Source organism: Halichoerus grypus, chromosome 9 (assembly GCF_964656455.1).
Source record: "Halichoerus grypus chromosome 9, mHalGry1.hap1.1, whole genome shotgun sequence".
NCBI classification, from domain to species: Eukaryota; Metazoa; Chordata; class Mammalia; order Carnivora; family Phocidae; genus Halichoerus; species Halichoerus grypus.
In genome coordinates, this window is record NC_135720.1 from 80528053 (window position 1) to 80541203 (window position 13151).

The following is a 13151-nucleotide window of genomic DNA, read 5'->3' on the forward strand; positions in this document are numbered from 1 at the left end:
AATAGATCAAAACAAAAAATACTCACCTATGTTAACAGTGCTAAGAATTTGAGAGATAATGGATGTCATATAAAAGCAAAACCAAGCAAGCCAGTTGTCTGTCAGATAAATACTCGATTGGCTCACCTCTTGGGACTTGTAGTCATTTTGAAAACATATTTAATTTTAAATTTGAGGCGTAAACACTCTTCATTTCCCTTTCCTTGGTTTACCTTACAAAAGGCATAAGTACAAAGTCTGAAAGAAAATAAAGTTTGGGTAAGTCAGATGATGTGACTTACTCTCCGGTCTGGATTTCAAAGATGCCAATATAATGTGAAATGTATATAATTTTTTAAAAAGACTTACAAGTATTTGCTTATCCAGAAAATTTGGAAAATACATAAAAGCGCAAAAAATATATAGTGCAAAAAATATATAGTGCAAAAAATAGATTGCCACTACTTTTTTGTTGGGCTTTACACTCAATACCTATACTACTTTGGTATCATTTAGCTACTTTTTATATATCAGGAGTATCTCCTTGGATCATCAAATACTTAGCAGTTTTAAACCGTCTACATAGTATCTCATTTTTTTTTTTTTAAAGATTTTATTTATTTATTTGACAGAGAGAGAGACAGCTAGAGAGGGAACACAAGCAGGGGGAGTGGGAGAGGGAGAAGCAGGCTTCCCGCGGAGCAGGGAGCCCGATGCGGGGCTCGATCCCAGGACCCTGGGATCATGACCTGAGCTGAAGGCAGACGCTTAACGACTGAGCCACCCAGGCGCCCCCCATAGTATCTCATTTTATAGTGATGCCATAATTTGTTGAGGTTTTTGATTATCCGTAGTAAAGACCTACAGCTTATTACAACAGACTTCTTAAATCAATGTGCAAAAGAGAAAAGTGGACACAGAAAATAAGGTAAAAGGTAACATTAAGACCATTAGTGGAGGAAAAAAGTGAGAACAAGTGGCAAGATAACAGGGTTAAACAACTGGCATGATTTATTATTGACTTTAGTACAAAAGGGTCACCCACCACGCATCTCACTTAACGTTTACATTTGCGCCTTGGAGGTTTATTTATTTTAGAAAAAATCGGTTTTATAACCCAAGCAAACACTGCCATCCCACCAGGCTCAAGCTCCCTTGGTAGGGTCTTTTAAACGCGCCGATTCCCTTCAGAGAGGGCTTCGAGGTAAGACAAAAACCAGTCTGGCGCCGAAGTCACTAGAAAGACTTGTCAGCAGCTCCAGGGCTGATGAGGGTGATTTGGGCCGGGCGGGTCGGACCTGCGATCTAGCACCGCCGTTGCCATGATAACCACAGCAGGAAGCAGATGAGTGAGAACAGAAGCTTCGGAGAGTGAAGCAAAGACACACCTATTGCGTAAGCGTCGAAACCTCTTCGCTCCCAGGGACGCGCAGGCGCAACGTAGCTCCACGCTCTGGGGGTTGAGGCCCTCACTTTGTCGTCACAGGGCAAATGATCAGGGTGCGTCCGCCTTTTCCCTCCCCCTTCTATCCTCCTCCCTTTTCCCCTCCCCTTGTCCCTCAGTCTTCTCCCTCCTTCCTCTCTCCCTCCCTCTGGCGTCCCCAGCCGACTCCCGCTTCCGGTCGGCGGCCGTCTGCGGAAGGGTGTCCCGCCTCTTCCGCCTCTACAGCGGAGGTGGCGGCGGCGGCAGCGGCGCCTGCGCGTCTTCTGTCAGGGTCAGCAGGCGGGTCCCCTGGGTGGTCCACCTGCGCGTCGCGGAGCCGCGCCGTGGGGGTCGATGGCGATGAACTATAACGCGAAGGATGAAGTGGATGGTGGACCCCCGTGTGCTCCCGGGGGCACCGCTAAGAACCGGAGACCGGATAACACGGCCTTCAAACAGCAACGGTTGCCGGCTTGGCAGCCCATCCTTACGGCTGGCACGGTGCTACCTACCTTCTTCATCATCGGCCTCATCTTCATCCCCATTGGCATCGGCATCTTCGTCACCTCCAACAACATCCGCGAGATCGAGGTGAGGGGAGGGAGCGGCGGTGGGTGTTGGCGCTGCCCCGGAACCGGGTCCTCCCCGTCTGCTCCATTCCAGCCTCAGCTCCCTGGAGGTTGACAGGCTAACTCTGCCCTCCCCTGCGTCTTCCCTCTCTGCCTCTCGTTCTCCTTTTTCTTTCTGTGTGTTTCCGGAATCTTGCAGTTTTGTCCGGGCTTCCTCTTGCGATTTACAGGGTTTCAGATGGAATGAATGTTTAATGCAGGGGGTGGGTCGGGTGAAGAACGCCCTTTTAATGCGCGGTTCGTGTGGTTCTGTTGGGATTTTTGCCTTCAACGGAGGTTAAAAAACAGTGGGGGAAAAAAGAAGTTCTGTCTAGATGTAACTCCGGGAGAACTGACTTGGTCGGAGTGTCATTACTCGTGTGGGGATTACAGAGATTAACGCGTTGGCCATTGTTAGGGAAAGGAGCAGGGTCATAGAGGCATTGATGATTTTTATGTAAAGAAGTTGTGTTACCAGGTCACGTATTAGGACATATAACCGAAGTGCGCACAGTACCTTTCATTTGGGGCTCATAACTGCTTTAGTTGTAAGGCATGATATAGGTAAAAACCAGAATCTTCAATTCTAGTTTTGCTTTTAGGCTGCGTGTAATAACCATGCCCTACGTTCGCCCTAGTTTTTTTTTTTTCTTTTTTCCTCCTAGAATTTAAATTTTATTTTATTTTATTTTTAAAGATTTTATTTATTATTTGAGAGAGAGAGAGAGAAACAGCATGAGAGGGGATAGGGTCAGAGGGAGAAGCAGGCTCCCCGCTGAGCCGGGAGCCCGATGTGGGACTCGATCCCAGGACTCCGGGATCATGACCTGAGCCGAAGGCAGTCGCTTAACCGACTGAGCCACCCAGGCGCCCTAGAATTTAAATTTTAAAAAAAGAGTCAAGGACTACACAGAATTAGTTGTACACTATCTACTGAACATTTTACTGATATAAAACATGACAAACTTGGAGAAGCATCTTGATTGTCAGAGCAGCAATCATAGTATCTTCATGTTTGTAGTGGTTAAGGTAGGTTGATACTAGAATGTAAATACTTCCTAGAGATGTCCAATATTAAAATCTGCTCATTCTCTTTTCTTGTACACCAGAGGGTATTTTTATCTGTTTGAAAGGGCAGGAACTGGCATCAAGTTCTTTTGATTTCTTCTGTCCTATCAGGTTATGCCATTTTTTCTAATTTTATTAAATACTTTAAATTTGTGTGTGTGATTTAATAAGGACTTTCAGAGTAATTTTATTTCAACTACTGGAATAGGCATGAAGATACCTATTTTACAGTATAATCTACAATGTTACTTCTAAAAACAAAATCAATATTTCCTTTAATTGTACAATGCTCACTTTGAAGTTAATAGTAATAAGAATAGTATCAATAGCATAGTTTTTAAATCTTTTACTAAAAATTCATTTTTGGTTTATTAACTGGAGAAAGTGCCACAGTATGTTTCCTCAGCATGTATTTTTATTTGTTTTATCATTTTTATCTCCCTAATAATCCTGCAAATATGGTATTCACTCAACCAGACTAAGATCACACATATCAGGATATGAGCAAAATAGTGTAATGCAAGGACCTATGGGCTCTAGGTTGGTGTTAGGCAGAGCTGGTGTTAAATTCCAGCTCAGCTATTAACTAGCTCAGTTTCTTGGAAAACTTTCTCTCTCCATGCCTAAGTTTCCTCACCTGTAAAATAGGTGAATAATGCCTATCTTATAAAATGTGAGAGTTAGAAACAATACAGATAACATTCCTGGCACTAAGTTTTTACAATAAATAGTTACTGTCAATATGATAATCACTGATCAGGAGATGAGAAATGGAATCAGAGAGGTTGATATTTGTTGCTAAGCTAGCAGAGTATTGTATGTCTTGATTCCCAGCCTTAATCTTTTACACTACGCTGGAATCCTAACTGCATTATGAGTAGTTAAGTAGAAGAAAATAATTTAACATTAGAAATTTGATCATTTTACTTAAATTTAAGAGATTAAGATGAAAATGGCAATAATGTAGAATTTTACACTATGGGAATTTACTAAATTATCAGAACTCAACTTTGTTAATATTTACTATACCATGAAAATAAATATGTACTTTGCTTAAAACTTCGGGTTCTGAAATAAATAAGGTTCTTCACACTAAGTAGTTGTTGAAATGGAAATTTCTTGACTAGTTCTCGTGTATGTAATTTTGATTTCGAGGTGCCTGAGGAGTCTCCTGCACCTTGGTCTGGTTAAAAGGGCACTGAAGAATCAAGGCAGTAGAGTTGAGGTCTCAGCTCTGTTACTCTCTAGTTTGTGATCCTAGGTATGTTTTTGAGTCTTAGTTTCTTTTTCTTGAAGAAGCAAAAAATTCAGACTAGATGATCTCTGATACGCTGTTCAACTCAAAATCTATGACTTCCAGCTTTAATGGGGCTTAAAAAAATGCTGCGTACTCAAATTGGATCACCTTTAGAACCAGAGGAAATGAAAATTAGGAATGATTAGGAATTTTGTACCAACACTGACAATAGTTATGTAAATAAAATCACAATTTTTTAAAAATTTGGCTGTTAGGGGCGCCTGGGTGGCTCAGTTGGTTAAGCAACTGCCTTCGGCTCATGTCATGATCCTGGAGTCCCAGGATTGAGTCTGCATCAGGCTCCCTGCTTCTCCCTCTGACCCTCCCCCCTCTCATGTTCTCTCTCTCTCTCAAATAAATAGATAAAATTAAAAAAAAAATTTGGCTGTTAAATATGTAGAAAATTGGTTCTGGTTCAGGTGTGGAATACTAGAAAAACCTAGAGAACTTTCCCAAAATATACGTGCTTGTTTCTGCCAGCTCTCCACCCTATATTAGCCACTAGTTTAGGTTAAAATATGTTGAGGGTTGGGGTGCCTGGGTGGCTCAGTCAGTTAAGTGACTAACTTTGGCTCAGGTCATAGTCCCGGCGTCCTGGGATCCAGCCCCACATGGCATGTCGGGGCTTCCTGCTCAGCGGGGAGTCTGATTTCTCCCTCGTCCTTTGACCTTGCCCCCTGCTCAAGCTCTTGCTGGCATGCTTTCTCTCAAATGAATAAATAAAAAATCTAAAAAAAAAAAAAATCTTGAGGGTTATTAAAAGTAAATGAGTAATGAGAAGTTCTTGCCAACTTCTACACTGTTAAGTTGCTCACACTTTAGCTTATTTCCTCAATTTTGAAAATTTTAAGAACTTTCATTGCTGTATTACATCAAATTACTAGGCAAGAGGAGACTTGTCAAATAAGAATGCTTTGTAATAGAGCATAAAGTGCTAAGATCAGAAATCCAGATTTTTTAGATACAAATATCAGTGGGTCTTTACCCTTCTCCCAGAAATGTTATGTTAAAAAATTATTCTTGTAAAGTGCATTGGACTCTCTTGGAAAAGGTGTAAGAAAGATATTTTTAAATTTTAATGCTTATATTTGGCAGTATTATCTCTCCAGCCCCCATACTGTTGGGCTTGTATATCTTGTTTAGTTGGTTTTTAGATTTTCCACCATCTAATTCAATGAAGTTATTAGAAAACTAAAGTTGTTAATTTTATCATTCATAAGAAAATATTTTAAATATTTAATATGTCACTTAACACTAAGGTTTAATATCTTCATTTATTATTAGCAGCAAGGAATTTTCTTTAATTGGGCAGTTGTAGTATTCAGGCACATCCTTTTATGGCAAAAATAATGATTTTCTAGCCTAAGGCCCTTGTTGGTGAGGCTGAGCTATTACTTGAATAGAGCTAACTTGAAAAAGTTAATGAGGTATTCTTAACTTTTGCAAAGGCATTTATCAGTGTGAAGTTACATAGTTTTAAATTAATGGTTAGAATCAGATGAGTACATTTTTCAAAGTAATATTCAGAATATATTTAAAAACTAAATATTTACTTCAAATTAATATTGCCAAAAGTGTTCAAGAAACATTTTCATTAAATTTTAGTGGAATCGGACCCCTTCTCCCCCCGCAACATGTTTGATAGAGAAATCCCAACTCTCCTCTGCTTTTATCTTACTGTGTCATTTACTGCCCTCAATTATTTAATCCTGGTTATTTTCTGTTTCCCTCATTCCCTAATTATATTCCTGTATAACTTGGACTCTTACCTAATAAGATTTTTAAAAGGATTAGATTTCTCTTCTGCATTTAGTATTATTCTTTGTTTATACTTAGCCTACAGCTAAGAGTCAAGGAAGAATAAATTGCTGTGTAGAAATGATAAAGATAAGGCACTATATGTTAAGAAATTTAAAATTTTCATATTCAGATGAATTGCAGTGGCTTAGAAGCTGACTCTTGGAAATTAAGAGGTTTGTAGTGTGTTTTAATTTGTTTCTCAAGCAACTTTAGTTCTTAGAGCAGCAAGGCATGACAAAGTAAATATGGCTGGCCCAGACCATTTTGTAAAGCTCAGGAACTGAGACTGGTTCTATAGAGGAACATTTGCAGTTGATTTGATGATAGAGAACACTAACTTTGGACCCCAATTATGTGAAATGTTATCCCCCCCAAAATAATTTCATTCTTATTAGTAGACCTGTGTTACCAGAAAATTGTATGCTAGTGTTAATATATTTTGAATTTCATCAATAAAAATTTGTGCAAAGTTGTTTTCTCTTGTTATATAAAGAACCTACATAATATCCTCAACCTTGCTTCTTGGTTTGCAAAGCCTAGAGTGTTTACTTTCTGGCCCTTTAGAGAAAAGAATTTCCTGCCCTTGATTTAGAGTTTTAAAGAAACATACTGGCAAATTTAGCATTTGTTACAAAAATAGCAATGTGTAACTTATACTTTCTAATTCTCAATAATCTTTCAAGGTAGGTATAATGATCTCTAATAATTGCTTGTGTTCAACCGTCTTTGTACATATTTCATAGATAAAAAAGACCTTAGCTAAACTTATATTAATACTGGCTGAGGTGATACCATTCTTCATTTCTTTGCACAGTCAGATAAAGTTTATGCAACCTTTAAAAAATTGCTTTTGAAATTTTTACTTTGGAGAAAGGATTCCGGCTAAATTCTTCAGTATGGAATTATTAGTTCAAAGAAACAAAAACTTAATCTAATTAATACTTACAATGATTTACCTTATTACTCAGCATTTTGTTGGGTGACCTGTTTAGGTCTTATATTGATTTCCTTTAAGGCAGTTTTACATTCAAAAATGGAAGTTTTCCAGTCCTTATATAGTGTAAAAACTGCATGTCCTTCAAAGTCCTCCTTTCCCAGCGCATTAAATTCAGTTTGTTTCTGAGGAGTAGAATGTATTTTTAGAGTTACTAAGAAGAAATGACAGTTTTATTTAGAGGAACAATTACAGTGGTAGCAAAACAAAGCTGAGAAATATGATAACCTTTAAACTAATCTAGTCATCTACATCTGTTCTGTTTTACCTCTGGTTCTTTGTGTTTTGTATTTAAGCTAATGGGCAGGTCTACAGTTTATCATTGTATTCTTTATTATGCCTTGTATGCTTTTGACATTTAATAAGCATTAATTTTTAAAAATAAGGGAACTGTAGTTCCTCTTCCCCCTGGTAGCCTCTTTCTTCCTAGGATAAGTTATGGACTGTTGTCTTTAGTATGAACTTTTTTCCCCTACCTTTTCTGAGGTATATAATTGACAAATAAAAATTGTATATTTTAAGGTGTTCAGTGTATGATGGTTTGATATATGTATGTATACATTGTGAAATGACCACCATTATCAAGCTGATTAACACAACCATCACCTACCACGGTTAACGTCTTTGGTGAGAATACTTTAAGGTCCACATTTAACAAAAAGATAAGAGATAACAAGTGCTGGTGAGGGTGTAGAGAAAAGGGAACCCTAGTGGAATGTAAATCGGTACAACCATTATGGAAGAGCATCAGAAAATTTAAAAAGGAACTACCGTATGATCCCACAGTCCCACTATTGGGTATGTATCCAAAGGAAATGAAATTAGTATCTGAAAGGGTTATCTGCACTCCCATGTTCACAAGCTTTGTGTTTATATCCAATAGATTTTATTACAATCTGGACATTAGGTCAGGCTACCCTTGATAAAGGATTTAGTGGGTTTGGGTGGTAAAAACTCATAGAATGAGTTAAATTTATCAAGAGTTTTAATTGACATTGGGCACATTCTGTATCAAAGTGCTGCTCTGGACATAGTGAACGTTAGAAAAATGTTTGCGAACAGAACCTCTTAAAATTTTTTTTTTTTTTTTGGTCAAGCCTAGAGTCGTCCTTCTTAAGGACCCTAGGATCTTTTGGGGGATATGAGATTATACATCTAAAAGGAAAACTAAGCCTCGCTAGGTGAGTGACACAAGCAGAACATGGCTTAATAGTTCAAAAGAAGATAAGATCACATCTGTCTTTAATAACCATGGGAGGCTTTGTGGAGGAAGTGGGCTTTGAGCTGGAACTGGAAAGATAAAGAACACTTCTAAATGGGAGGTTGGATGCATTCCAAGAAAGGAGATTAATATGAGCAAAGGTGTAGTGACAGAAAATCAAAAGGTGTATAGAGAATATAGGAATAAGGGCAAATAAGCCAGTGCCATATTGTGGATAGACTTCAAGTATTTGATAATGAGTATATTAAACTAGGGAAGTGACATGATTTGATACAGTGTGTATCCGTTAGGATTGGGTTCAACAATGAGGAATTAAGATTTTCATTCTCATGTAAAAATCCCTTAGAAACACAGTTTCTGGCTAGGGTGGAGGTACTGTTTTACTGGGTCCTCACTCCGTCCAGTTTACTGCTCTGCCATTCTTAGGGATTGGAGCTGATGCTAACAGTCCAGAATGGAGGATAGAGCTCTGTTGTTACATCCTTTTCCAGGCAGCAGTGTGAAAGAAGAGCTAAAGAACAAAGGGATAGGATAGGCCTTTTAAAGAAGGTTTGAGGAAGCTGCCACATACTACCTCCACGTAGTAACAAGGCCACACTAGCTGTAAGGGCAGCTAGAGGCTAGAAATGTGGCCTTTATTTTGATAACAAGATTCTCAGCTGGTAATTGAGGTGTTTTGTTTTTTTTTTAAATTAAGGTTTTTATTTTAATTTCAGTGTAGTTAACATACAGTGTTATATTAGTTTCAGGTGGACAATACAGTGATTCAACAATTCTTTTTTTTTTTTTTTAAGATTTTATTTATTTATTCGACAGAGAGAGCAAGAGAGTACAAGCAGGGGGAGCAGTAGAGGGAGAGGGAGAAGCAGGCTTCCGCTGAGCAGGGAGCCCAACGCGGGTCTCGATCCCAGGACCCTGAGATCATGACCTGACCCGAAGGCAGATGCTTAACCATCAGAGCCACCCAGGCACCCCTGATTCAACAATTCTATACATTACTCAGTGCTCATCATGATAAGTGTACTCTTTAATCCCCATCCCCTATTTCATCCATCCCTCTGCCTACCCCCTCCTCTGGTCATCATCAGTTCTCTATAATTAGTAATTGAGTTTTAAGCTATGGAAGAAAGGTAGCACAGAAATTGAGGTTGGAGGATATTAGGAGTCTCTGCAAAATAAGGCTATATATAGAAAGATTTGTCTGGTGGTAATATATTGACCAGATGGGAGCTAAATCATCTAGATGTAAGTCTAGAAAAATAGATTGCATTTTTATATTGATTATAATATTGAATTGGACTTGATCTCATAGTAAAAGGCAGTATGTTTTTGTATGTGAAAAGCAAATCCAGGTGTATCATTTTGCTGATAAGTTTTTTAAAAAATAAGTTAATAGAAGGAATTTTGAATATCATCACCTTCTTCCTCTTATTTTCTTTAGCCTCTTTTTTCCTTCTCTGTTCAGCATATAAGTGTGTTCCAGTTTTACCTCTTAAAAAATAAAAAGTCCTATCTTAATTCTGTTTAGTAATAAAAATATTAATGACTTACCTTTGAGTTTTTACTGTGCTAAGAATTTTACATACATATGTCATTTGATATGGTGACACAATGGTAATGTTGTTATTCCTTTTTTTTTTTTGGAAGGGGGTGTTGAATCTGAGATTAAGTCATTGCTTAATCACATAGCTAGAATTCAAATCCTAGCACTCTTAGCTCTTGTTTTGATTCTTGTAGGTGCTGGTCTGTATTCTCTTTTTCCACACAGTCTGTGTGAAAATAAGGGTCCACACTTGTTGATAATGTACATTCTCATCTTTCATTAACTCGTTCCTTAATTCACTATATCTGAAGTATGCTGTGTAGTGAAAAGTGCTATGAAGAGAAATGAAGGAAAGGGAATAGGAAGGGTTGAAAAATGGTTCACAGTTTTAAATAGAATAGTCAGGGAAGGCTTCAGTAAAGTGGTATTTGAGTAAAGATCTAAAAGAAGTTGGAATGAGCCATATTGATAACTGAGGGAAGGATGTTCCAGGCAGAAGAAAGAGTAAGAGCAAAAGTCCTGAAGAGTGTGTTTAGTAGGAAGTTTGAGGAACAGCAAAGAGGCTAGTGTGGCTGGAGTAGAGTGAGAAGTGGAGAGGAATAGTAGAAGATGAGGTTAGAGTGGTAAAGTAGTGGGCTGCACAGCACATGGGCCACTATAAGGATTTTGGAAGCCACTGAAAAGTTTCACAGATAGGTGACATGATCTTACTTATGGTTAAAAGAGTCACTCTGGCCATGATATGGAGAATATTACCTGGGGGATAAAAGTAGAAGCAGGTATGGGGAAGCAAGAATGTCCTGTCTTCTTCAAAGTCCCTCTAGCTGGACTAAGAATCAAATTGATGAGATTAATAGGAGAAAATAAAATTTAATAGCGTACATATGGGGAATCCACACAGACATGGAAATTCCAAAAACAGGCAAAATGAGGTATATATGTCATAATGAACTAAGGAGAAGGGTAGAGGGTCTGGAACTTCAAAGGGAAGGAATGTAGTTCACAGGAAGATAAGTAATTGCTTGGTAAACAAATTTTGCTGGGCCACTCAGAAACAATGGGACATAGAAGACTGATCAAACAGGCCTTGCTAGGTTCTTCCCTGTCTACCATTTCTAGTTCATTGTATAATGTAGTTATCTATGGTGATAGCTCTCTTCCTGGAGCAGGTCCTCTAAATTATTTTTAGGCAGTTGTGGGGGAGGTAAAACCTTTTCCTGAATCTGCTGGGTTTTGATGGCTTTTTAACTTAAATGATCTTTATACCACAGTGGCCCATCCTGGAGCAGCTTGCTCTCCGTCCCTACACAGGGAAACCAGATAAGGGTCTACTGCAGTAATTCAAGCAGATGATGGTGGCCACAGTAGAATGGTTGCGGTAAAAAGCAGTTAGATTTAGAATATATTATGTGGATATCATGTATAAAATTTATTTATTTGTTTAGTTACTGCATATTGAATTGTTAAAACATAGGCAAATATATTAATAAATTAAATTTTTTATTAAAAAATGGAATATATTGGGCGCCTGAGTGGCTCAGTTGGTTAAGCAACTGCCTTCAGCTCAGGTCATGATCCCAGGGTCCCGGGATCGAGTCCCACATCTGACTCCCTGCTCAGCAGGGAGCCTGCTTCTCCCTCTGCCTGCCACTCCCTCTGCTTGTGTCCTCTCTCAATGTCAAATAAATAAATAAAATCTTTAAAAAAAAAAAAAAATGGAATATATTATGAACATAGAGCTAATAGAATTTTCTCAGATAGTGAACATGTGGGGGGTGAGAGAAATTGTAGAATCAAAGATAACTTTAAGATATTTTGACCTGCATTAGAAAGATGGAGTTATAATTTATTGAGATAGAGGAAGACTGCAGAAGTAGTCTTGGTGTAGTAGTAGGGGTTTTTGCAGGGTGAGAAGCTGAAAAAAAAAGTTCTGGTTTTGACTTACTAGGGTGAGATGCCTTTTAGACATCCAAGTTGGAAATAATGAGTAGGCAATTGAATATATGAGTCTAGGGGGAAGGTTGAGACTTGGGTTACAAATTTTGAGGGTTAATCAGCATAGATGATTTATAAAGACATAAGATGGAGTAAAATCAAGAGAGTAGTTACAGGTCAAAGAAAAGTGAGAGCATCTAGGCAGCCCGGAGTCACTCCAGTGTTTGTGGAGGTTGGGGAGATGAGGAGGAACAGCAAAGGGGATTGGAAAGGAGCAGCCAGTGAGGTAGGAGAAAAACAAGGTAAACGTGGTGTCCTGGAAACCAGTTTTAAGGAAAAGCATGTGGACAATAATGCCCAGTGCTCCTGCTGATAGCTCACATAAAGGGAGGATTGAGAGCTGACCTTTCATAACATGAAAAGCAGTGATGAACCTGTCCTACAGTGAGTGCCATCACCATCCACATGGTTTTTCACACCAGAAATCCTGGAAGTCAAACTAATTTATCATCATCCCATCTCTGGGTACTAAGTTCTATAGATTCTACTTTATATTTTTTGAATCTGTCTTTTCCCCATTTCCACTGTCGTTTTCTTCGTTTGTGTTCTCAACATTTCCCAACTGGATTATTGCGGTAGTACTCTATTTTTTTTTGCTTCTAGTCTGTTATTTTCTTTAGTCTTTCTGCACATTACTGACAGGGTGATTTTTTTTTTTTTTTTAAAGCTAGTCTGAATATTTCGTTTCTTGCTTAAAATTTCTCCTACGGTTCCTTCTAGTATTCAGGCTTATGTTCAGACCCCTTCACGCAAAATGTAATTTTCTTCAAGATAGGCTACTTTTCTGCTTCTTTAGCCTCACCTCCTACCACTCCCCTACTCTTTGCTCTAGCCATAGCAAACTACTGTAGTTTCTGGAATGTGGCATGCTGCCCGATCTACCTAAAATGTCTTTCCTTTTCTTATTCTGCCATTTGTTTCAAATTTCATTCCTGTCAACACTATGGAAAATGTTCCCTGATTCCTCCCTTTCCCCACCTGATATAAATGCTACTCAGGTTCCATAAGTACTAGCTTATGGCCTTTTATAACATTATCAAATTGTATCCTGTAATTATTAACATGACTTTGTATTTCACTAGTCTGTAAATTCTTTTGTAGTATGAACAATGTATTTTTCCATTATGTGTATTCCCATCCTGTAGTACAATGTTTGGCATTTAATAGGGGCTAAGATGTTTTAATGAACAAATTAATTAACTAAACTGAATGAGTACAATCA

The 13151-nt window shown here is 38.4% G+C and overlaps 1 protein-coding gene across 1 annotated transcript in view; it reads left to right on the forward strand.

Annotated features, from left to right (window-relative positions):
* Positions 1-1620: 1620 nt before the first annotated feature.
* TMEM30A (transmembrane protein 30A) overlaps positions 1621-13151 on the forward strand; it is a 34057-nt gene continuing 22526 nt past the window's right edge. The window contains exon 1 of the mRNA XM_036094090.2: positions 1621-1993. Within this exon, the coding sequence (XP_035949983.2) occupies positions 1757-1993 (237 nt within the window). The 5' untranslated portion in view covers positions 1621-1756. The remainder of the gene's footprint in view (positions 1994-13151) is intronic.